This window comes from Oncorhynchus kisutch, linkage group LG5 (assembly GCF_002021735.2).
Source record: "Oncorhynchus kisutch isolate 150728-3 linkage group LG5, Okis_V2, whole genome shotgun sequence".
Taxonomy (NCBI): Eukaryota; Metazoa; Chordata; class Actinopteri; order Salmoniformes; family Salmonidae; genus Oncorhynchus; species Oncorhynchus kisutch.
In genome coordinates, this window is record NC_034178.2 from 2,970,250 (window position 1) to 2,996,108 (window position 25,859).

The 25,859-nt window shown below is 47.9% G+C and overlaps 1 protein-coding gene across 2 annotated transcripts in view; it reads left to right on the plus strand.

The window, feature by feature from the left end:
• Positions 1 to 25,859, plus strand: part of LOC109890512 (fibroblast growth factor 14) — a 75,705-nt gene that overhangs the window by 8,953 nt on the left and 40,893 nt on the right. Inside the window, exon 1 of one of the 2 annotated variants that reach the window (XM_031824071.1) lies at positions 5,220 to 5,333. The exons of the other annotated variant lie outside the window; for it this stretch is intronic. Coding sequence (XP_031679931.1) covers positions 5,264 to 5,333 — 70 coding nt within the window. The 5' untranslated portion in view covers positions 5,220 to 5,263. Of the gene's footprint in view, positions 1 to 5,219; positions 5,334 to 25,859 lie in introns of those variants that run through there. 2 annotated transcript variants of the gene reach the window in all.

The window sequence follows — 25,859 nt, forward strand, 5'->3', positions numbered from 1 at the left end:
CTGGTGACCTGACAACAGGACAGAGGTAACAGCTGATGTGCTGGTGACCTGACAACAGGACAGAGGTAACAGCTGACGTGCTGGTGACCTGACAACAGGAGAGAAGTAACAGCTGATGTGCTGGTGACCTGACAACAGGACAGAGGTAACAGCTGATGTGCTGGTGACCTGACAACAGGAGAGAGGTTTCAACTGTTCTGCCTGCGGCTATGGAATCCTGACCTGTTCACCGGACATGCTACCTGTCCCATACCTATTATTTGACCATGCTGGTCATTTATGAACATTTGAACATCTTGGCCATGTTCTGTTATAATCTCCACCCGGCACAGCCAGAAGAGGACTGGCCACCCCACATAGCCTGGTTCAACACCTGCATTTCTTGCTGTTTGATGTTTTAGGCTGGGTTTCTGTACAGCACTTTTAGATATCAGCTGATGTACGAAAGGCTATATAAATACATTTGATTTGATTTTGATTTGATTTGAGGTAACAGCTTATGTGCTGGTGACCTGACAACAGGAGAGAGGTAACAGCAGCTGACAGCCCCAAACTGGAAAGGTTGCAAGTTCAAATCCCCGAGCTGACAAGGTACAAATCTGTCGTTCTGCCCCTGAACAGGCAGTTAACCCACTGTTCCTAGGCCGTCATTGAAAATAAGAATTTGTTCTTAACTGACTTGCCTAGTTAAATAAAGGTCAAAAATATATATTTAAAAAAACACATTGATCTGGACAGCCTCAGACTGGAAACAAACATTATATACAATGATACATTGAGCTGGACAGCCCCAGACTGGAAACAAACATTATATACAATGATACATTGATCTGGACAGCCTCAGACTGGAAACAAACATTATATACAATGATACATTGAGCTGGACAGCCCCAGACTGGAAACACCTTTATATACAATTATACATTGAGCTGGACAGCCCCAGACTGGAAACACCTTTATATACAATGATACATTGAGCTGGACAGCCCCAGACTGGAAACGCCATTATATACAATGATACATTGAGCTGGACAGCCCCAGACTGGAAACACCATTATATACAATGATACATTGAGCTGGACAGCCCCAGACTGGAAACACCATTATATACAATGATACATTGAGCTGGACAGCCCCAGACTGGAAACACCATTATATACAATGATACATTGAGCTGGACAGCCCCAGACTGGAAACACCATTATATACAATTATACATTGAGCTGGACAGCCCCAGACTGGAAACACCATTATATACAATGATACATTGATCTGGACATCCCCAGACTGGAAACACCTTTATATACAATGATACATTGAGCTGCCCACCCCAGACTTGAAACACCTTTATATACAATGATACATTGAGCTGGACAGCCCCAGACCGGAAACGCCGTTATATACAATGATACATTGAGCTGGACAGCCCCAGACTGGAAACGCCATTATATACAATGATACATTGAGCTGGACAGCCCCAGACCGGAAACACCTTTATATACAATGATACATTGAGCTGGACAGCCCCAGACTGGAAACACCTTTATATACAATGATACATTGAGCTGGACAGCCCCAGACTGGAAACACCTTTATATACAATTATACATTGAGCTGGACAGCCCCAGACTGGAAACACCTTTATATACAATGATACATTGAGCTGGACAGCCCCAGACTGGAAACGCCATTATATACAATGATACATTGAGCTGGACAGCCCCAGACTGGAAACACCATTATATACAATGATACATTGAGCTGGACAGCCCCAGACTGGAAACACCATTATATACAATGATACATTGAGCTGGACAGCCCCAGACTGGAAACACCATTATATACAATGATACATTGAGCTGGACAGCCCCAGACTGGAAACACCATTATATACAATGATACATTGAGCTGGACAGCCCCAGACTGGAAACACCATTATATACAATGATACATTGAGCTGGACAGCCCCAGACTGGAAACACCATTATATACAATGATACATTGAGCTGGACAGCCCCAGACTGGAAACACCATTATATACAATGATACATTGAGCTGGACAGCCCCAGACTGGAAACACCCTTATATACAATGATACATTGATCTGGACAGCCCCAGACTGGAAACACCTTTATATACAATGATACATTGAGCTGCCCACCCCAGACTTGAAACACCTTTATATACAATGATACATTGAGCTGGACAGCCCCAGACCGGAAACGCCGTTATATACAATGATACATTGAGCTGGACAGCCCCAGACTGGAAACGCCATTATATACAATGATACATTGAGCTGGACAGCCCCAGACCGGAAACACCTTTATATACAATGATACATTGAGCTGGACAGCCCCAGACTGGAAACACCTTTATATACAATGATACATTGAGCTGGACAGCCCCAGACTGGAAACACCTTTATATACAATTATACATTGAGCTGGACAGCCCCAGACTGGAAACACCTTTATATACAATGATACATTGAGCTGGACAGCCCCAGACTGGAAACGCCATTATATACAATGATACATTGAGCTGGACAGCCCCAGACTGGAAACACCATTATATACAATGATACATTGAGCTGGACAGCCCCAGACTGGAAACACCATTATATACAATGATACATTGAGCTGGACAGCCCCAGACTGGAAACACCATTGATACATTGAGCCCCAGACCGGAAACGCCGTTATATACAATGATACATTGAGCTGGACAGCCCCAGACTGGAAACGCCATTATATACAATGATACATTGAGCTGGACAGCCCCAGACTGGAAACACCATTATATACAATGATACATTGAGCTGGACAGCCCCAGACTGGAAACACCATTATATACAATTATACATTGAGCTGGAAAGCCCCAGACTGGAAACACCATTATATACAATGATACATTGAGCTGGACAGCCCCAGACTGGAAAACACCATTATATACAATGATACATTGAGCTGGACAGCCCCAGACTGGAAACACCTTCATATACAATGATACATTGAGCTGGACAGCCCCAGACTGGAAAACACCATTATATACAATGATACATTGAGCTGGACAGCCCCAGACTGGAAACACCATTATTTACAATGATACATTGAGCTGGACAGCCCCAGACTGGAAAACACCATTATATACAATGATACATTGAGCTGGACAGCCCCAGACTGGAAACACCTTCATATACAATAATACATTGAGCTGGACAGCCCCAGACTGGAAACACCATTATATACAATGATACATTGAGCTGGACAGCCCCAGACTGGAAACACCTTTATATACAATGATACATTGAGCTGGACAGCCCCAGACTGGAAAAAGAAGAGAAAAGGGAGATTTGCTGAATTGTCCATTTCTCTTTTTTCTCTGAACTGCACTATTAGTACAAGTCCTGTGGGAGTTCTTACTGCTGAGGTTGACATGTCAGTGTGTGTGTGTGTGTGTGCGTATCTGTGTGCGTATTTAAGTGTATGTGTATGTTTGTGTATGCGCAATATCAAATCAATAGTGGTAAGTGGTAACTCTTCTCTATTCTCTTCTCTCTTTCATTTCATGTCTCTCTGTTTCGCTCTCTCTATCTCTCTCTTCTGTGACTCTGTGGCCCGGGCCTGAGGCATATATATTTTTACCACCCACCACACTTCCTCTTAGTCTGCTGGCTGGTGTTAAAGGCGTGTGCCCAATACATAACGTGCTGCGGTTTGCCCTGCTGCCTCTCCTTTCTGTATGTCTAAGAGGAGTTTAGATGGCATACACCTTCCTCTACTTGCCGTTGTGATTGATTCTTATTACGTAATGACATTACAGGGTTTAGTTGACCATTCTGACGGTTTCTCATTATGACATCACAAAGGATGTTGTTAACCATTCTAAATTAGTCTCATTATGACATCACTGTTTGGTCATTTTAACAGATCCCAATTGATGGCATAACAAATTACTTTGTTGACCTTTTTAACAGATTCCAAATGATGACATCACAGTTGATGACGTGTACTGTATAATTCTGACAGAGCAAAATGTAATTTTTGTTTAAATAATTGTTAAATCAATGAGGGTCTTTTCTTATCTCGCTGCTGCTTATGTCCAAGAGGGTTCAGAAATATACATTTCTCCATTTCAAATCAAATCAAAGTTTGTCACGTGCGCCGAATACAACAGGTATTACAGTGAAATGCTTACTTAAAATAAAAGCTACAGATACAATCGTTAGGTTGTAAATTAGATGTTGTGGTGCAGTGCCCCCATGTGCATCTGTGTGTGTGTGTTTAACATCTGGGGTGTGTGTTTAACTATTCTTGTGGGGACCAAAAGTGCCCACAAGAATAGTAAACAAACAAAAATTTGACCAACTGAGGACATTTTGTTAATACCCACGAGGTCAAATGCTATTTCTAGGTGGTTTAGGGTTAAGGTTAGAATAAGTGTTATATGTTAGGGTTAGTTTTAGGGTTAGGAGTTAGGGTTCGGGTAAATGTTAGGTTTAGGGTTAGGAGTTAGGGTTAGGGTAAACGTTAGTTTACTGACTTGTATCACAAGTGACCTGGTGTGTGTGTGTGCATACCATGTTTGTGTGCTCTCATTAGCTTATCATCTTGAGTCCGAATTAATAACTCTACACTAAATACAACCTTTCTCCTGATCTCTTCTCACTTAAACCTAGAAACGCTGTTGTCTGCAGACGCATAGCTTTAAACAGCCACTCTACACTGATGTACATTTATGTTTTCTCTACTTCTGTTTTCATGTTTAGTTTGTTCTCTAATACATTATCCAGTATCTGAAAGCTGCTCATGATTCCCCCATGTCTTCGATCGCTCCTCACTGAAACACAAACCCATGGTCGTGGTATGGGTTTAGAGGTTTCCCTTCGGGTCTATATGTTGTCCTAGTGAGTGTGGAAGTGAGGACAGATACCAGTGCAGATATCTCTGCTAAGCTTCAACAGCATCAGAAGTGGAGCCAGTAGACAGACTTATAAGGACCCCAGTCAACAACATTCCTGGTGGACATTCTCTCTCTCTCTCTCTCTCTCTCTCTCTCTCTCTCTCTCTCTCTCTCTCTCTCTCTCTCTCTCTCTCTCTCACTTGCTCTTTCTCTCTCTCTCGCTTTCTCTCTCAGTGTTTCTTATGAGGTCCTGATGACTGTATGACACAACAGAGATATTCCTAGCCCTGGGTGTGATATAGGGAAGGGGGAGTGGAGAGATATAACCGGGGGTCCATGGAGGGTGTTTGTGTCGCTCATGGATTTAGAGACATTGCTGCGGATAACAGAGAGGAGGATACGTACTGCATTGGGGAAACTCACACCAGGTAAGGAATGGGTTAGATAGTTTGAAAAAGAGAGAGGGAGAGGGAAACAGAGTGAGGGAGTGAGGGAGAGGGAGAGAGGGAGAGGGAGAGAGGGAAAGGGAGAGAGGGAAAGGGAGAGAGACCGAGCGAAAAGGAAAGAGAGGAAAGGCGGGTCATGGGATGTTACCATGGTTGTCTGGTCAGGACACTCTGGTAAGTCACTGGGTTCCTGTTGGGTCATACATGAAGCCTATTGGATGTTTCAGAATACTATTGCACTGGGGGAAATTGAGAATCAAACCAACAAGCAGTTGATGCCTGAATTGTCTGCTTGTTCAATCTGTCAACCTGTAGCTAGTCATCTTTGGTATTTGTTTTTTTATAAATATTCTGTCTGGCCCTATTGTGATGTCCTCATGCCATATTCAGTGTGGCCCTACAGGGATTTCATTATAACAAATGCTATCATTGTAGATTTTGTCTGGCCCTATTGTGAAGTCATCATGTCAAATTCCCACAGGCCTTGTTGTGATGTCATCATGTTACAGTAAATTCTGTCCATGCAGATTCGGTCTGTCCCTATTGTGATGTCTTGTCAGATTCAATCTGTGATTGCTGCCTAAATTGGAAGCAGTTGATTTTCTTTCTGTCGCCCTGGTCATGATTTCAACTCCATATTCGCGCGCGCACACACACACACACACACACACACACACACACACACACACACACACACACACACACACACACACACACACACACACACACACACACACACACACACACACACACACACACACACAGTGTGACCTGACCCCTGAAGTTTGTAAAGGTGTTGATAAGTAGGCGTCAGACTCAAGTCTCTGTCTGAGGACTGTTTGAAGAGTGCGTTGTATGTGTGTGTGTGTGTGTGTGTGTGTGTGTGGTGCCCCTGAAAAAGAGACCTCCCTGAAACGTTCCAGCAATTATTTTCCAAACCTTTCCATCTATAATCGGAGCAGTTTGAGAGAGAAGAAATATTCAGAGGGTGACAAGCTGTGTGTGTGTGTGTGTGTGTGTGTGTGTGTGTGTGTGTGTGTGTGTGTGTGTGTGTGTGTGTGTGTGTGTGTGTGTGTGTGTGTGTGTGTGTGTGTGTGTGTGTGTGTGTGTGTGTGTGTGTGTGTGTACGAGCATATTTTTCAAGGTTGTCAGCACCTGGTATTGTCCCTGCCATGGAAACCTCTCTAGTGTTGTTTGACCTGTATACTAATAATAAATGCAGGATATTTACAGATGTATACTTGTCAGCCCTGAACACCTCAGGATTCATATGTATCAAGCATCTCAGAGTAGGAGTGCTCATCTCAGGTCAGGTCCCCTCTGTATATGTAATCTTATTCATTGTGATCTACAAGGTAAAACTGATCCTAAATCAGCCATCCGACTCTGAGACACTTGTTCGGCGGTCGATGTCACCGGCTTTCTAGTCACCACTGATCCATGTTTCAGTTTAGTTTAGTTTTGTCTGTATTACACACACCTGGTTTCAATTCCCATATCATGTTCCTTATTTAACCCTCTGGCATACATTTCTGTTCTGTCCGTGATTGTTGGTGTCTTTAGTGGTTGTTGTAGGTGTTACTGTGTATGTATTTTCCTATTTGGACTCTTGCTTGACCTTTTTGAGTAAACTCCGTTGTGTTGCTCAAACCTGTGTCCTGCGCCTAACTCCGCTACATCTCTGCACCCAATTGCTGACAGCCAGGTCCCTTTCATACCATCTCTAGTCCTTCTCATCCTTAAATGTCAACAGACTATTAATCAGATTATTAGGTCATACTATCCTCAACCTATTCTAAGGTTGAGGTGAACACACACGCAGGTTCACACATGCATACACCTTTTGCTGTTTCACATCTCACATCTCTTTGGGGGCCACTCTGGACCCCAAATACAGAACTCAGGAGTATCTGAGCCACACACACACACACACACACACACACACACACACACACACACACACACACACACACACACACACACACACAGGTCCCCAAAGCCATCACTCAGGAGAACTTGATTCCCGGAAGCAGCAGAGTGTGGGCTTTTAGGAGCCAAACCCCCATCGACCCTCAACGGGAACTCTAACTCACCTCCAGACAGACAGACAAAGACAGGAGAAGAGAAAGGATGAGAGAAAATAGACATGGAGGGAGAGGTTGAGAGGTGGAGGAGGGAGAGGAAGAGAGGAAATAGACATGGAAGGAGAAGTTGAGAGGTGGAGGAGAGAGGAGGAGAGGAAATAGACATGGAAGGATAGGTTGAGAGGTGGAGGAGAGAGAGGAAGAGAGGAAATAGACATGCAAGGAGAGGTTGAGAGGTGGAGGAGAGAGAGGAGGAGAGAAATAGACATGGAAGGAGAGGTTGAGAGGTGGAGGAGAGAGAGGAAGAGAGGAAATAGACATGCAAGGAGAGGTTGAGAGGTGGAGGAGAGAGAGGAGGAGAAGAAATAGACATGGAAGGAGAGGTTGAGAGGTGGAGGAATGAGAGGAGGAGAGGAAATAGACATGGAAGGAGAGGTTGAGAGGTGGAGGAGAGAGAGGAGGAGAGGAGATGAGGTTTTATTTAGATCCATTTATTTGCAAGGCCTTACTACATCATCACTGATTCGTCATTAGACCACAGGTGCAATCACTGTAACTTGATTAGTTGGCAGATGTCATAGACGTAATCAGTGACTGACTGGATGGTGAATGACAGCCCCCATGTTACAGAGAGGTTACTGACTGGATGGGGAATGACTGGATGGGGAATGACAGCCCCCCATGTTACAGAGAGGTGACTGACTGGATGGTGAATGACAGCCCCCCATGTTACAGAGAGGTTACTGACTGGATGGTGAATGACAGCCCCCATGTTACAGAGAGGTTACTGACTGGATGGTGAATGACAGCCCCCATGTCACAGAGAGGTTACTGACTGGATGGTGAATGACAGCCCCCATGTTACAGAGAGATTACTGACTGGGTGGTGAATGACTGGATGGTGAATGACAGCCCCCCATGTTACAGAGAGGTTACTGACTGGATGGTGAATGACAGCCCCCATGTTACAGAGAGGTTAATGACTGGATGGTGAATGACAGCCACCCATGTTACAGAGAGGTTACTGACTGGGTGGTGAATGACAGCCCCCATGTTACAGAGAGATTACTGACTGGATGGTGAATGACAGCCCCCCATGTTACAGAGAGGTTACTGACTGGATGGTGAATGACAGCCCCCATGTTACAGAGAGGTTACTGACTGGATGGTGAATGACTGGATGGTGAATGACAGCCCCCCATGTTACAGAGAGGTTACTGACTGGATGGTGAATGACAGCCCCCCATGTTACAGAGAGGTTACTGAATGGATGGTGAATGACAGCCCCCCGTGTTACAGAGAGGTTACTGACTGGATGGTGAATGACAGCCCCCATGTTACAGAGAGGTTACTGACTGGATGGTGAATGACAGCCCCCATGTTACAGAGAGGTTACTGACTGGATGGTGAATGACATCCCCCATGTTACAGAGAGGTTACTGACTGGATGGTGAATGACAGCCCCCATGTTACAGAGAGGTTACTGACTGGATGGTGAATGACTGGATGGTGAATGACAGCCCCCCATGTTACAGAGAGGTTACTGACTGGATGGTGAATGACAGCCCCCCATGTTACAGAGAGGTTACTGAATGGATGGTGAATGACAGCCCCCCGTGTTACAGAGAGGTTACTGACTGGATGGTGAATGACAGCCCCCATGTTACAGAGAGGTTACTGACTGGATGGTGAATGACAGCCCCCATGTTACAGAGAGGTTACTGACTGGATGGTGAATGACATCCCCCATGTTACAGAGAGGTTACTGACTGGATGGTGAATGACAGCCCCCATGTTACAGAGAGGTTACTGACTGGATGGTGAATGACTGGATGGTGCATGACAGTCCCCATGTTACAGAGAGGTTACTGACTGGACGGTGAATGACTGGATGGTGAATGACTGCCCCCCGTGTTACAGAGAGGTGACTGAATGGATTGTGATTGACTGGATGGTGAATGACAGTCCCCATGTTACAGAGAGGTTACTGACTGGATGGTGAATGACTGGATGGTGAATGACAGCCCCCCCGTGTTACAGAGAGGTTACTGACTGGATGGTGAATGACAGCCCCCATGTTACAGAGAGGTTACTGACTGAATGGTGAATGACGGGATGGTGAATGACTGGATGGTGAATGACAGCCCCCATGTTACAGAGAGGTTACTGACTGGATGGTGAATCACTGGATGGTGAATGACAGCCCCCATGTTACAGAGAGGTTACTGACTGGATGGTGAATGACAGCCCCCATGTTACAGAGAGGTTACTGACTGGATGGTGAATGACGGGATGGTGAATGACAGCCCCCATGTTACAGAGAGGTTACTGACTGGATGATGAATGACAGCCCCCATGTTACAGAGAGGTTACTGACTGGACGGTGAATGACAGCCCCCCATGTTACAGAGAGGTTACTGACTGGATGGTGAATGACAGCCCCCATGTTACAGAGAGGTTACTGACTGGATGGTGAATGACAGCCCCCATGTCACAGAGAGGTTACTGACTGGATGGTGAATGACAGCCCCCATGTTACAGAGAGATTACTGACTGGGTGGTGAATGACTGGATGGTGAATGACAGCCCCCCATGTTACAGAGAGGTTACTGACTGGATGGTGAATGACAGCCCCCATGTTACAGAGAGGTTACTGACTGGATGGTGAATGACAGCCCCCCATGTTACAGAGAGGTTACTGACTGGGTGGTGAATGACAGCCCCCATGTTACAGAGAGATTACTGACTGGATGGTGAATGACAGCCCCCCATGTTACAGAGAGGTTACTGACTGGATGGTGAATGACAGCCCCCATGTTACAGAGAGGTTACTGACTGGGTGGTGAATGACAGCCCCCATGTTACAGAGAGATTACTGACTGGATGGTGAATGACAGCCCCCCATGTTACAGAGAGGTTACTGACTGGATGGTGAATGACAGCCCCCATGTTACAGAGAGGTTACTGACTGGATGGTGAATGACTGGATGGTGAATGACAGTCCCCATGTTACAGAGAGGTTACTGACTGGATGGTGAATGACTGGATGGTGAATGACTGCCCCCCGTGTTACAGAGAGGTGACTGACTGGATGGTGAATGACTGGATGGTGAATGACAGTCCCCATGTTACAGAGAGGTTACTGACTGGATGGTGAATGACTGGATGGTGAATGACAGCCCCCCGTGTTACAGATAAGTTACTGACTGGATGATGAATGTCAGCCCCCATGTTACAGAGAGGTTACTGACTGGATGATGAATGACAGCCCCCATGTTACAGAGAGGTTACTGACTGGATGATGAATGACAGCCCCCATGTTACAGAGAGGTTTCTGACTGGATGGTGAATGACGGGATGGTGAATGACAGCTCCCCATGTTACAGAGAGGTTACTGACCGGATGGTGAATGACAGCCCCCATGTTACAGAGAGGTTACTGACTGGATGGTGAATGACAGCCCCCCATGTTACAGAGAGGTTACTGACTGGGTGGTGAATGACAGCCCCCATGTTACAGAGAGATTACTGACTGGATGGTGAATGACAGCCCCCCATGTTACAGAGAGGTTACTGACTGGATGGTGAATGACAGCCCCCATGTTACAGAGAGGTTACTGACTGGATGGTGAATGACTGGATGGTGAATGACAGCCCCCCATGTTACAGAGAGGTTACTGACTGGATGGTGAATGACAGCCCCCCATGTTACAGAGAGGTTACTGAATGGATGGTGAATGACAGCCCCCCGTGTTACAGAGAGGTTACTGACTGGATGGTGAATGACAGCCCCCATGTTACAGAGAGGTTACTGACTGGATGGTGAATGACAGCCCCCATGTTACAGAGAGGTTACTGACTGGATGGTGAATGACATCCCCCATGTTACAGAGAGGTTACTGACTGGATGGTGAATGACAGCCCCCATGTTACAGAGAGGTTACTGACTGGATGGTGAATGACTGGATGGTGCATGACAGTCCCCATGTTACAGAGAGGTTACTGACTGGACGGTGAATGACTGGATGGTGAATGACTGCCCCCCGTGTTACAGAGCGGTGACTGAATGGATTGTGATTGACTGGATGGTGAATGACAGTCCCCATGTTACAGAGAGGTTACTGACTGGATGGTGAATGACTGGATGGTGAATGACAGCCCCCCCGTGTTACAGAGAGGTTACTGACTGGATGGTGAATGACAGCCCCCATGTTACAGAGAGGTTACTGACTGAATGGTGAATGACGGGATGGTGAATGACTGGATGGTGAATGACAGCCCCCATGTTACAGAGAGGTTACTGACTGGATGGTGAATCACTGGATGGTGAATGACAGCCCCCATGTTACAGAGAGGTTACTGACTGGATGGTGAATGACAGCCCCCATGTTACAGAGAGGTTACTGACTGGATGTTGAATGACAGCCCCCATGTTACAGAGAGGTTACTGACTGGATGGTGAATGACTGCCCCCATGTTACAGAGAGGTTACTGACTGGATGGTGAATGACAGCCCCCATGTTACAGAGAGGTTACTGACTGGATGGTGAATGACGGGATGGTGAATGACAGCCCCCATGTTACAGAGAGGTTACTGACTGGATGATGAATGACAGCCCCCATGTTACAGAGAGGTTACTGACTGGACGGTGAATGACAGCCCCCCATGTTACAGAGAGATTAGTGACTGGATGGTGAATGACAGCCCCCATGTTACAGAGAGGTTACTGACTGGATGGTGAATGACAGCCCCCATGTTACAGAGAGGTTACTGACTGGATGGTGAATGACTGGATGGTGAATGACAGTCCCCATGTTACAGAGAGGTTACTGACTGGACAGTGAATGACTGGCTGGTAAATGACTGCCCCCCGTGTTACAGAGAGGTGACTGAATGGATTGTGAATGACTGGATGGTGAATGACAGTCCCCATGTTACAGAGAGGTTACTGACTGGATGGTGAATGACTGGATGGTGAATGACAGCCCCCCGTGTTACAGAGAGGTTACTGACTGGATGGTGAATGACAGCCCCCGTGTTACAGAGAGGTTACTGACTGGATGGTGAATGACGGGATGGTGAATGACTGGATGGTGAATGACAGCCCCCATGTTACAGAGAGGTTACTGACTGGATGGTGAATGACTGGATGGTGAATGACAGCCCCCATGTTACAGAGAGGTTACTGACTGGATGGTGAATGACAGCCCGCATGTTACAGAGAGGTTACTGACTGGATGGTGAATGACAGCCCCCATGTTACAGAGAGGTTACTGACTGGATGTTGAATGACAGCCCCCATGTTACAGAGAGGTTACTGACTGGATGGTGAATGACTGCCCCCATGTTACAGAGAGGTTACTGACTGGATGGTGAATGACGGGATGGTGAATGACAGCCCCCATGTTACAGAGAGGTTACTGACTGGATGATGAATGACAGCCCCCATGTTACAGAGAGGTTACTGACTGGATGATGAATGACAGCCCCCATGTTACAGAGAGGTTACTGACTGGATGATGAATGACAGCCCCCATGTTACAGAGAGGTTACTGACTGGATGATGAATGACAGCCCCCATGTTACAGAGAGGTTACTGACTGGATGGTGAATGACGGGATGGTGAATGACAGTTCCCCATGTTACAGAGAGGTTACTGACCGGATGGTGAATGACAGCCCCCATGTTACAGAGAGGTTACTGACTGGATGGTGAATGACTGGATGATGAATGACAGCCCCCATGTTACAGAGAGGTTACTGACTGGATGGTGAATGACAGCCCCCCATGTTACAGAGATGTTACTGCCTGGATGGTGATTGACAGCCCCCCATGTTACAGAGAGGTTACTGACTGGATGGTGAATGACAGCCCCCCATGTTACAGAGAGGTTACTGACTGGATGGTGAATGACAGCCCCCATGTTACAGAGAGGTTACTGACTGGATGGTGAATGACAGCCCCCATGTTACAGAGAGGTTACTGACTGGAAGGTGAATGACAGCCCCCATGTTACAGAGAGGTTACTGACTGGATGGTGAATGACAGCCCCCATGTTACAGAGAGGTTACTGACTAGATGGTGAATGACAGCCCCCATGTTACAGAGAGGTTACTGACTGGATGGTGAATGACTGGATGGTGAATGACAGCCCCCCATGTTACAGAGAGGTTACTGACTGGATGGTGAATGACAGCCCCCATGTTACAGAGAGGTTACTGACTGGGATGGTGAATGACAGCCCCCATGTTACAGAGAGTTTACTGACTGGACGGCGAATGACAGCCCCCCATGTTACAGAGAGATTCCTGACTGGATGGTGAATGACAGCCCCCATGTTACAGAGAGGTTACTGACTGGATGGTGAATGACGGGATGGTGAATGACTGGATGGTGAATGACAGCCCCCATGTTACAGAGAGGTTACTGACTGGATGGTGAATGACTGGATGGTGAATGACAGCCCCCATGTTACAGAGAGGTTACTGACTGGATGGTGAATGACAGCCCGCATGTTACAGAGAGGTTACTGACTGGATGGTGAATGACAGCCCCCATGTTACAGAGAGGTTACTGACTGGATGGTGAATGACTGCCCCCATGTTACAGAGAGGTTACTGACTGGATGATGAATGACAGCCCCCATGTTACAGAGAGGTTACTGACTGGATGATGAATGACAGCCTCCATGTTACAGAGAGGTTACTGACTGGATGGTGAATGACGGGATGGTGAATGACAGCTCCCCATGTTACAGAGAGGTTACTGACCGGATGGTGAATGACAGCCCCCATGTTACAGAGAGGATACTGACTGGATGGTGAATGACAGCCCCCCATGTTACAGAGAGGTTACTGACTGGATGGTGAATGACTGGATGGTGAATGACAGTCCCCATGTTACAGAGAGGTTACTGACTGGATGGTGAATGACTGGATGGTGAATGACAGCCCCCCGTGTTACAGAGAGGTTACTGACTGGATGGTGAATGACAGCCCCCGTGTTACAGAGAGGTTACTGACTGGATGGTGAATGACGGGATGGTGAATGACTGGATGGTGAATGACAGCCCCCATGTTACAGAGAGGTTACTGACTGGATGGTGAATGACTGGATGGTGAATGACAGCCCCCATGTTACAGAGAGGTTACTGACTGGATGGTGAATGACAGCCCGCATGTTACAGAGAGGTTACTGACTGGATGGTGAATGACAGCCCCCATGTTACAGAGAGGTTACTGACTGGATGGTGAATGACAGCCCGCATGTTACAGAGAGGTTACTGACTGGATGGTGAATGACAGCCCGCATGTTACAGAGAGGTTACTGACTGGATGGTGAATGACAGCCCCCCATGTTACAGAGAGGTTACTGACTGGATGGTGAATGACAGCCCCCCCATGTTACAGAGAGGTTACTGAATGGATGGTGAATGACAGCCCCCCATGTTACAGAGAGGTTACTGACTGGATGGTGAATGACAGCCCCCCATGTTACAGAGAGGTTACTGACTGGATGGTGAATGACAGCCCCCCCATGTTACAGAGAGGTTACTGAATGGATGGTGAATGACAGCCCCCCATGTTACAGAGAGGTTACTGACTGGATGGTGAATGACAGCCCCCCATGTTACAGAGAGGTTTCTGACTGGATGGTGAATGACTGGATGGTGAATGACAGCCCCCCATGTTACAGAGAGGTTACTGACTGGATGGTGAAGGACAGCCCCCATGTTACAGAGAGGTTACTGACTGGGATGGTGAATGACAGCCCCCATGTTACAGAGAGGTTACTGACTGGATTGTGAATGACTGGATGGTGAATGACAGTCCCCATGTACAGAGAGGTTACTGACTGGATGGTGAATGACTGGATGGTGAATGACAGCCCCCCGTGTTACAGAGAGGTTACTGACTGGATGGTGAATGACAGCCCCCATGTTACAGAGAGGTTACTGACAGGATGGTGAATGACGGGATGGTGAATGACTGGATGGTGAATGACAGCCCCCATGTTACAGAGAGGTTACTGACTGGATGGTGAATGACTGGATGGTGAATGACAGCCCCCATGTTACAGAGAGGTTACTGACTGGATGGTGAATGACAGCACGCATGTTACAGAGAGGTTACTGGCTGGATGGTGAATGACAGCCCCCATGTTACAGAGAGGTTACTGACTGGATGTTGAATGACAGCCCCCATGTTACAGAGAGGTTACTGACTGGATGTTGAATGACAGCCCCCATGTTACAGAGAGGTTACTGACTGGATGGTGAATGACTGCCCCCATGTTACAGAGAGGTTACTGACTGGATGGAGAATGACAGCCCCCATGTTACAGAGAGGTTACTGACTGGATGGTGAATGACGGGATGGTGAATGACAGCCCCCATGTTACAGAGAGGTTACTGACTGGATGATGAATGACAGCCCCCATGTTACAGAGAGGTTACTGACTGGATGATGAATGACAGCCCCCATGTTACAGAGAGGTTACTGACTGGATGATGAATGACAGCCCCCATGTTACAGAGAGGTACTGACTGGATGATGAATGACAGCCCCCATGTTACAGAGAGGTTACTGACTGGATGGTGAATGACGGGATGGTGAATGACAGCCCCCCATGTTACAGAGAGGTTACTGACTGGATGGTGAATGACAGCCCCCCCATGTTACAGAGAGGTTACTGAATGGATGGTGAATGACAGCCCCCCATGTTACAGAGAGGTTACTGACTGGATGGTGAATGACAGCCCCCCATGTTACAGAGAGGTTACTGACTGGATGGTGAATGACAGCCCCCCCCATGTTACAGAGAGGTTACTGAATGGATGGTGAATGACAGCCCCCCATGTTACAGAGAGGTTACTGACTGGATGGTGAATGACAGCCCCCCATGTTACAGAGAGGTTTCTGACTGGATGGTGAATGACTGGATGGTGAATGACAGCCCCCCATGTTACAGAGAGGTTACTGACTGGATGGTGAATGACAGCCCCCATGTTACAGAGAGGTTACTGACTGGGATGGTGAATGACAGCCCCCATGTTACAGAGAGGTTACTGACTGGACGGTGAATGACAGTCCCCCATGTTACAGAGAGATTACTGACTGGGTGGTGAATGACAGCCCCCATGTTACAGAGAGGTTACTGACTGGATGGTGAATGACAGCCCCCATGTTACAGAGAGGTGACTGACTGGATTGTGAATGACTGGATGGTGAATGACAGTCCCCATGTTACAGAGAGGTTACTGACTGGATGGTGAATGACAGCCCCCATGTTACAGAGAGGTTACTGACAGGATGGTGAATGACGGGATGGTGAATGACTGGATGGTGAATGACAGCCCCCATGTTACAGAGAGGTTACTGACTGGATGGTGAATGACTGGATGGTGAATGACAGCCCCCATGTTACAGAGAGGTTACTGACTGGATGGTGAATGACAGCCCGCATGTTACAGAGAGGTTACTGACTGGATGGTGAATGACAGCCCCCATGTTACAGAGAGGTTACTGACTGGATGTTGAATGACAGCCCCCATGTTACAGAGAGGTTACTGACTGGATGTTGAATGACAGCCCCCATGTTACAGAGAGGTTACTGACTGGATGGTGAATGACTGCCCCCATGTTACAGAGAGGTTACTGACTGGATGGTGAATGACAGCCCCCATGTTACAGAGAGGTTACTGACTGGATGGTGAATGACGGGATGGTGAATGACAGCCCCCATGTTACAGAGAGGTTACTGACTGGATGATGAATGACAGCCCCCATGTTACAGAGAGGTTACTGACTGGATGATGAATGACAGCCCCCATGTTACAGAGAGGTTACTGACTGGATGATGAATGACAGCCCCCATGTTACAGAGAGGTTACTGACTGGATGATGAATGACAGCCCCCATGTTACAGAGAGGTTACTGACTGGATGGTGAATGACGGGATGGTGAATGACAGCTCCCCATGTTACAGAGAGGTTACTGACCGGATGGTGAATGACAGCCCCCATGTTACAGAGAGGTTACTGACTGGATGGTGAATGACAGCCCCCCATGTTATAGAGAGGTTACTGACTGGATGGTGAATGACAGCCCCATGTTACAGAGAGGTTACTGACTGGATGGTGAATGACAGCCCCCCATGATACAGAGAGGTTACTGACTGGATGGTGAATGACAGCCCCCATGTTACAGAGAGGTTACTGACTGGATGGTGAATGACAGCCCCCATGTTACAGAGAGGTTACTGACTGGATGTTGAATGACAGCCCCCATGTTACAGAGAGGTTACTGACTGGATGTTGAATGACAGCCCCCATGTTACAGAGAGGTTACTGACTGGATGGTGAATGACTGCCCCCATGTTACAGAGAGGTTACTGACTGGATGGTGAATGACAGCCCCCATGTTACAGAGAGGTTACTGACTGGATGGTGAATGACGGGATGGTGAATGACAGCCCCCATGTTACAGAGAGGTTACTGACTGGATGGTGAATGACAGCCCCCCATGTTATAGAGAGGTTACTGACTGGATGGTGAATGACAGCCCCATGTTACAGAGAGGTTACTGACTGGATGGTGAATGACAGCCCCCCATGATACAGAGAGGTTACTGACTGGATGGTGAATGACAGCCCCCATGTTACAGAGAGGTTACTGACTGGATGATGAATGACAGCCCCCATGTTACAGAGAGGTTACTGACTGGATGATGAATGACAGCCCCCATGTTACAGAGAGGTTACTGACTGGATGATGAATGACAGCCCCCATGTTACAGAGAGGTTACTGACTGGATGATGAATGACAGCCCCCATGTTACAGAGAGGTTACTGAATGGATGGTGAATGACGGGATGGTGAATGACAGCTCCCCATGTTACAGAGAGGTTACTGACCGGATGGTGAATGACAGCCCCCATGTTACAGAGAGGTTACTGACTGGATGGTGAATGACAGCCCCCCATGTTATAGAGAGGTTACTGACTGGATGGTGAATGACAGCCCCATGTTACAGAGAGGTTACTGACTGGATGGTGAATGACAGCCCCCCATGTTAAAGAGAGGTTACTGACTGGATGGTGAATGACAGCCCCCATGTTACAGAGAGGTTACTGACTGGATGGTGAATGACAGCCCCCATGTTACAGAGAGGTTACTGACTGGATGGTGAATGACAGCCCCCATGTTACAGAGAGGTTACTGACTGGATGGTGAATGACAGCCCCCCATGTTACAGAGAGGTTACTGACTGGATGGTGAATGACTGGATGGTGAATGACAGCCCCCCATGTTACAGAGTGGTTACTGACTGGATGGTGAATGACAGCCCCATGTTACAGAGAGGTTACTGACTGGATGGTGAATGACAGCCCCCCATGTTAAAGAGAGGTTACTGACTGGATGGTGAATGACAGCCCCCATGTTACAGAGAGGTTACTGACTGGATGGTGAATGACAGCCCCCATGTTACAGAGAGGTTACTGACTGGATGGTGAATGACAGCCCCCATGTTACAGAGAGGTTACTGACTGGATGGTGAATGACAGCCCCCCATGTTACAGAGAGGTTACTGACTGGATGGTGAATGACTGGATGGTGAATGACAGCCCCCCATGTTACAGAGTGGTTACTGACTGGATGGTGAATGACAGCCCCCATGTTACAGAGAGGTTACTGACTGGATGGTGAATGACTGGATGGTGAATGACAGCCCCCCATGTTACAGAGAGGTTACTGACTGGATGGTGAATGACAGCCCCCCCATGTTACAGAGAGGTTACTGAATGGATGGTGAATGACAGCCCCCCATGTTACAGAGAGGTTACTGACTGGATGGTGAATGACGGGATGGTGAATGACAGCCCCCATGTTACAGAGAGGTTACTGACTGGATGATGAATGACAGCCCCCATGTTACAGAGAGGTTACTGACTGGATGATGAATGACAGCCCCCATGTTACAGAGAGGTTACTGACTGGATGATGAATGACAGCCCCCATGTTACAGAGAGGTACTGACTGGATGATGAATGACAGCCCCCATGTTACAGAGAGGTTACTGACTGGATGGTGAATGACGGGATGGTGAATGACAGCCCCCCATGTTACAGAGAGGTTACTGACTGGATGGTGAATGACAGCCCCCCCATGTTACAGAGAGGTTACTGAATGGATGGTGAATGACAGCCCCCCATGTTACAGAGAGGTTACTGACTGGATGGTGAATGACAGCCCCCCATGTTACAGAGAGGTTACTGACTGGATGGTGAATGACAGCCCCCCCATGTTACAGAGAGGTTACTGAATGGATGGTGAATGACAGCCCCCCATGTTACAGAGGTTACTGACTGGATGGTGAATGACAGCCCCCCATGTTACAGAGAGGTTTCTGACTGGATGGTGAATGACTGGATGGTGAATGACAGCCCCCCATGTTACAGAGAGGTTACTGACTGGATGGTGAAGGACAGCCCCCATGTTACAGAGAGGTTACTGACTGGGATGGTGAATGACAGCCCCCATGTTACAGAGAGGTTACTGACTGGACGGTGAATGACAGCCCCCCATGTTACAGAGAGGTTACTGACTGGATGGTGAATGACAGCCCCCATGTTACAGAGAGGTGACTGACTGGATTGTGAATGACTGGATGGTGAATGACAGTCCCCATGTTACAGAGAGGTTACTGACTGGATGGTGAATGACAGGATGGTGAATGACAGCCCCCCGTGTTACAGAGAGGTTACTGACTGGATGGTGAATGATAGCCCCCATGTTACAGAGAGGTTACTGACAGGATGGTGAATGACGGGATGGTGAATGACTGGATGGTGAATGACAGCCCCCATGTTACAGAGAGGTTACTGACTGGATGGTGAATGACAGCCCCCATGTTACAGAGAGGTGACTGACTGGATTGTGAATGACTGGATGGTGAATGACAGTCCCCATGTTACAGAGAGGTTACTGACTGGATGGTGAATGACAGGATGGTGAATGACAGCCCCCCGTGTTACAGAGAGGTTACTGAATGGATGGTGAATGACAGCCCCCCATGTTACAGAGAGGTTACTGACTGGATGGTGAATGACTGCCCCCATGTTACAGAGAGGTTACTGACTGGATGGTGAATGACAGCCCCCATGTTACAGAGAGGTTACTGACTGGATGGTGAATGACGGGATGGTGAATGACAGCCCCCATGTTACAGAGAGGTTACTGACTGGATGATGAATGACAGCCCCCATGTTACAGAGAGGTTACTGACTGGATGATGAATGACAGCCCCCATGTTACAGAGAGGTTACTGACTGGATGATGAATGACAGCCCCCATGTTACAGAGAGGTACTGACTGGATGATGAATGACAGCCCCCATGTTACAGAGAGGTTACTGACTGGATGGTGAATGACGGGATGGTGAATGACAGCCCCCCATGTTACAGAGAGGTTACTGACTGGATGGTGAATGACAGCCCCCCCATGTTACAGAGAGGTTACTGAATGGATGGTGAATGACAGCCCCCCATGTTACAGAGAGGTTACTGACTGGATGGTGAATGACAGCCCCCCATGTTACAGAGAGGTTACTGACTGGATGGTGAATGACAGCCCCCCCATGTTACAGAGAGGTTACTGAATGGATGGTGAATGACAGCCCCCCATGTTACAGAGGTTACTGACTGGATGGTGAATGACAGCCCCCCATGTTACAGAGAGGTTTCTGACTGGATGGTGAATGACTGGATGGTGAATGACAGCCCCCCATGTTACAGAGAGGTTACTGACTGGATGGTGAAGGACAGCCCCCATGTTACAGAGAGGTTACTGACTGGGATGGTGAATGACAGCCCCCATGTTACAGAGAGGTTACTGACTGGACGGTGAATGACAGCCCCCCATGTTACAGAGAGGTTACTGACTGGATGGTGAATGACAGCCCCCATGTTACAGAGAGGTGACTGACTGGATTGTGAATGACTGGATGGTGAATGACAGTCCCCATGTTACAGAGAGGTTACTGACTGGATGGTGAATGACAGGATGGTGAATGACAGCCCCCCGTGTTACAGAGAGGTTACTGACTGGATGGTGAATGATAGCCCCCATGTTACAGAGAGGTTACTGACAGGATGGTGAATGACGGGATGGTGAATGACTGGATGGTGAATGACAGCCCCCATGTTACAGAGAGGTTACTGACTGGATGGTGAATGACAGCCCCCATGTTACAGAGAGGTGACTGACTGGATTGTGAATGACTGGATGGTGAATGACAGTCCCCATGTTACAGAGAGGTTACTGACTGGATGGTGAATGACAGGATGGTGAATGACAGCCCCCCGTGTTACAGAGAGGTTACTGACTGGATGGTGAATGATAGCCCCCATGTTACAGAGAGGTTACTGACAGGATGGTGAATGACGGGATGGTGAATGACTGGATGGTGAATGACAGCCCCCATGTTACAGAGAAGTTACTGACTGGATGGTGAATGACTGGATGGTGAATGACAGCCCCCATGTTACAGAGAGGTTACTGACTGGATGGTGAATGACAGCCCGCATGTTACAGAGAGGTTACTGACTGGATGGTGAATGACAGCCCCCATGTTACAGAGAGGTTACTGACTGGATGTTGAATGACAGCCCCCATGTTACAGAGAGGTTACTGACTGGATGTTGAATGACAGCCCCCATGTTACAGAGAGGTTACTGACTGGATGGTGAATGACTGCCCCCATGTTACAGAGAGGTTACTGACTGGATGGTGAATGACAGCCCCCATGTTACAGAGAGGTTACTGACTGGATGGTGAATGACGGGATGGTGAATGACAGCCCCCATGTTACAGAGAGGTTACTGACTGGATGATGAATGACAGCCCCCATGTTACAGAGAGGTTACTGACTGGATGATGAATGACAGCCCCCATGTTACAGAGAGGTTACTGACTGGATGATGAATGACAGCCCCCATGTTACAGAGAGGTTACTGACTGGATGATGAATGACAGCCCCATGTTACAGAGAGGTTACTGACTGGATGGTGAATGACGGGATGGTGAATGACAGCCCCCATGTTACAGAGAGGTTACTGACTGGATGATGAATGACAGCCCCCATGTTACAGAGAGGTTACTGACTGGATGATGAATGACAGCCCCCATGTTACAGAGAGGTTACTGACTGGATGATGAATGACAGCCCCCATGTTACAGAGAGGTTACTGACCGGATGGTGAATGACAGCCCCCATGTTACAGAGAGGTTACTGACTGGATGGTGAATGACAGCCCCCCATGTTATAGAGAGGTTACTGACTGGATGGTGAATGACAGCCCCATGTTACAGAGAGGTTACTGACTGGATGGTGAATGACAGCCCCCCATGTTACAGAGAGGTTACTGACTGGATGGTGAATGACAGCCCCCATGTTACAGAGAGGTTACTGACTGGATGGTGAATGACAGCCCCCATGTTACAGAGAGGTTACTGACTGGATGGTGAATGACAGCCCCCATGTTACAGAGAGGTTACTGACTGGATGGTGAATGACAGCCCCCATGTTACAGAGAGGTTACTGACTGGATGGTGAATGACAGCCCCCATGTTACAGAGAGGTTACTGACTGGATGGTGAATGACAGCCCCCCATGTTACAGAGAGGTTACTGACTGGATGGTGAATGACTGGATGGTGAATGACAGCCCCCCATGTTACAGAGTGGTTACTGACTGGATGGTGAATGACAGCCCCCCATGTTACAGAGAGGTTACTGACTGGATGGTGAATGACAGCCCCCATGTTACAGAGAGGTTACTGACTGGATGGTGAATGACAGCCCCCATGTTACAGAGAGGTTACTGACTGGATGGTGAATGACAGCCCCCATGTTACAGAGAGGTTACTGACTGGATGGTGAATGACAGCCCCCATGTTACAGAGAGGTTACTGACTGGATGGTGAATGACAGCCCCCATGTTACAGAGAGGTTACTGACTGGATGGTGAATGACAGCCCCCCATGTTACAGAGAGGTTACTGACTGGATGGTGAATGACTGGATGGTGAATGACAGCCCCCCATGTTACAGAGTGGTTACTGACTGGATGGTGAATGACAGCCCCCATGTTACAGAGAGGTTACTGACTGGATGGTGAATGACTGGATGGTGAATGACAGCCCCCCATGTTACAGAGAGGTTACTGACTGGATGGTGAATGACAGCCCCCCCATGTTACAGAGAGGTTACTGAATGTATGGTGAATGACAGCCCCCCATGTTACAGAGAGGTTACTGACTGGATGGTGAATGACAGCCCCCCATGTTACAGAGAGGTTACTGACTGGATGGTGAATGACAGCCCCCCCATGTTACAGAGAGGTTACTGAATGGATGGTGAATGACAGCCCCCCATGTTACAGAGAGGTTACTGACTGGATGGTGAATGACAGCCCCCCATGTTACAGAGAGGTTTCTGACTGGATGGTGAATGACTGGATGGTGAATGACAGCCCCCCATGTTACAGAGAGGTTACTGACTTTATGGTGAAGGACAGCCCCCATGTTACAGAGAGGTTACTGACTGGGATGGTGAATGACAGCCCCCATGTTACAGAGAGGTTACTGACTGGATGGTGAATGACAGCCCCCCATGTTACAGAGAGATTACTGACTGGATGGTGAATGACAGCCCCCATGTTACAGAGAGGTTACTGACTGGATGGTGAATGACAGCCCCCATGTTACAGAGAGGTTACTGACTGGATGGTGAATGACTGGATGGTGAATGACAGTCCCCATGTTACATAGAGGTTACTGACTGGACAGTGAATGACTGGCTGGTAAATGACTGCCCCCCGTGTTACAGAGAGGTGACTGACTGGATTGTGAATGACTGGATGGTGAATGACAGTCCCCATGTTACAGAGAGGTTACTGACTGGATGGTGAATGACTGGATGGTGAATGACAGCCCCCCGTGTTACAGAGATGTTACTGACTGGATGGTGAATGACAGCCCCCATGTTACAGAGAGGTTACAGACTGGATGGTGAATGACGGGATGGTGAATGACTGGATGGTGAATGACAACCCCCATGTTACAGAGAGGTTACTGACTGGATGGTGAATGACTGGATGGTGAATGACAGCCCCCATGTTACAGAGAGGTTACTGACTGGATGGTGAATGACAGCCCCCCATGGTTCAGAGAGGTTACTGACTGGATGGTGAATGACAGCCCCCATGTTACAGAGAGGTTACTGACTGGATGGTGAATGACAGCCCCCCATGTTACAGAGAGGTTACTGACTGGATGGTGAATGACAGCCCCCATGTTACAGAGAGGTTACTGACTGGATGGTGAATGACAGCCCCCATGTTACAGAGAGGTTACTGACTGGATGGTGAATGACAGCCCCCATGTTACAGAGAGGTTACTGACTGGATGGTGAATGACAGCCCCCATGTTACAGTGAGGTTACTGACTGGATGGTGAATGACAACCCCCATGTTACAGAGAGGTTACTGACTGGATGGTGAATGACTGGATGATGAATGACAGCCCCCATGTTACAGAGAGGTTACTGACTGGATGGTGAATGACAGCCCCCCATGTTACAGAGATGTTACTGACTGGATGGTGAATGACAGCCCCCCATGTTACAGAGAGGTTACTGACTGGATGGTGAATGACAGCCCCCATGTTACAGAGAGGTTACTGACTGGGATGGTGAATGACAGCCCCCATGTTACAGAGAGGTTACTGACTGGATGGTGAATGACAGCCCCCCATGTTACAGAAAGATTACTGACTGGATGGTGAATGACAGCCCCCATGTTACAGAGAGGTTACTGACTGGATGGTGAATGACAGCCCCCCATGTTACAGAGAGGTTACTGACTGGATGGTGAATGACAGCCCCCATGTTACAGAGAGGTTACTGACTGGATGGTGAATGACAGCTCCCCATGTTACAGAGAGGTTACTGACCGGATGGTGAATGACAGCCCCCATGTTACAGAGAGGTTACTGACTGGATGGTGAATGACAGCCCCCCATGTTACAGAGAGGTTACTGACTGGATGGTGAATGACTGGATGGTGAATGACAGCCCCCCATGTTACAGAGAGGTTACTGACTGGGTGGTGAATGACAGCCCCCATGTTACAGAGAAGTTACTGACTGGATGGTGAATGACTGGATGGTGAATGACAGCCCCCCATGTTACAGAGAGGTTACTGACTGGATGGTGAATGACAGCCCCCCATGTTACAGAGAGGTTACTGACTGGATGGTGAATGACAGCCCCCATGTTACAGAGAGGTTACTGACTGGATGGTGAATGACAGCCCCCATGTTACAGAGAGGTTACTGACTGGATGGTGAATGACAGCCCCCATGTTA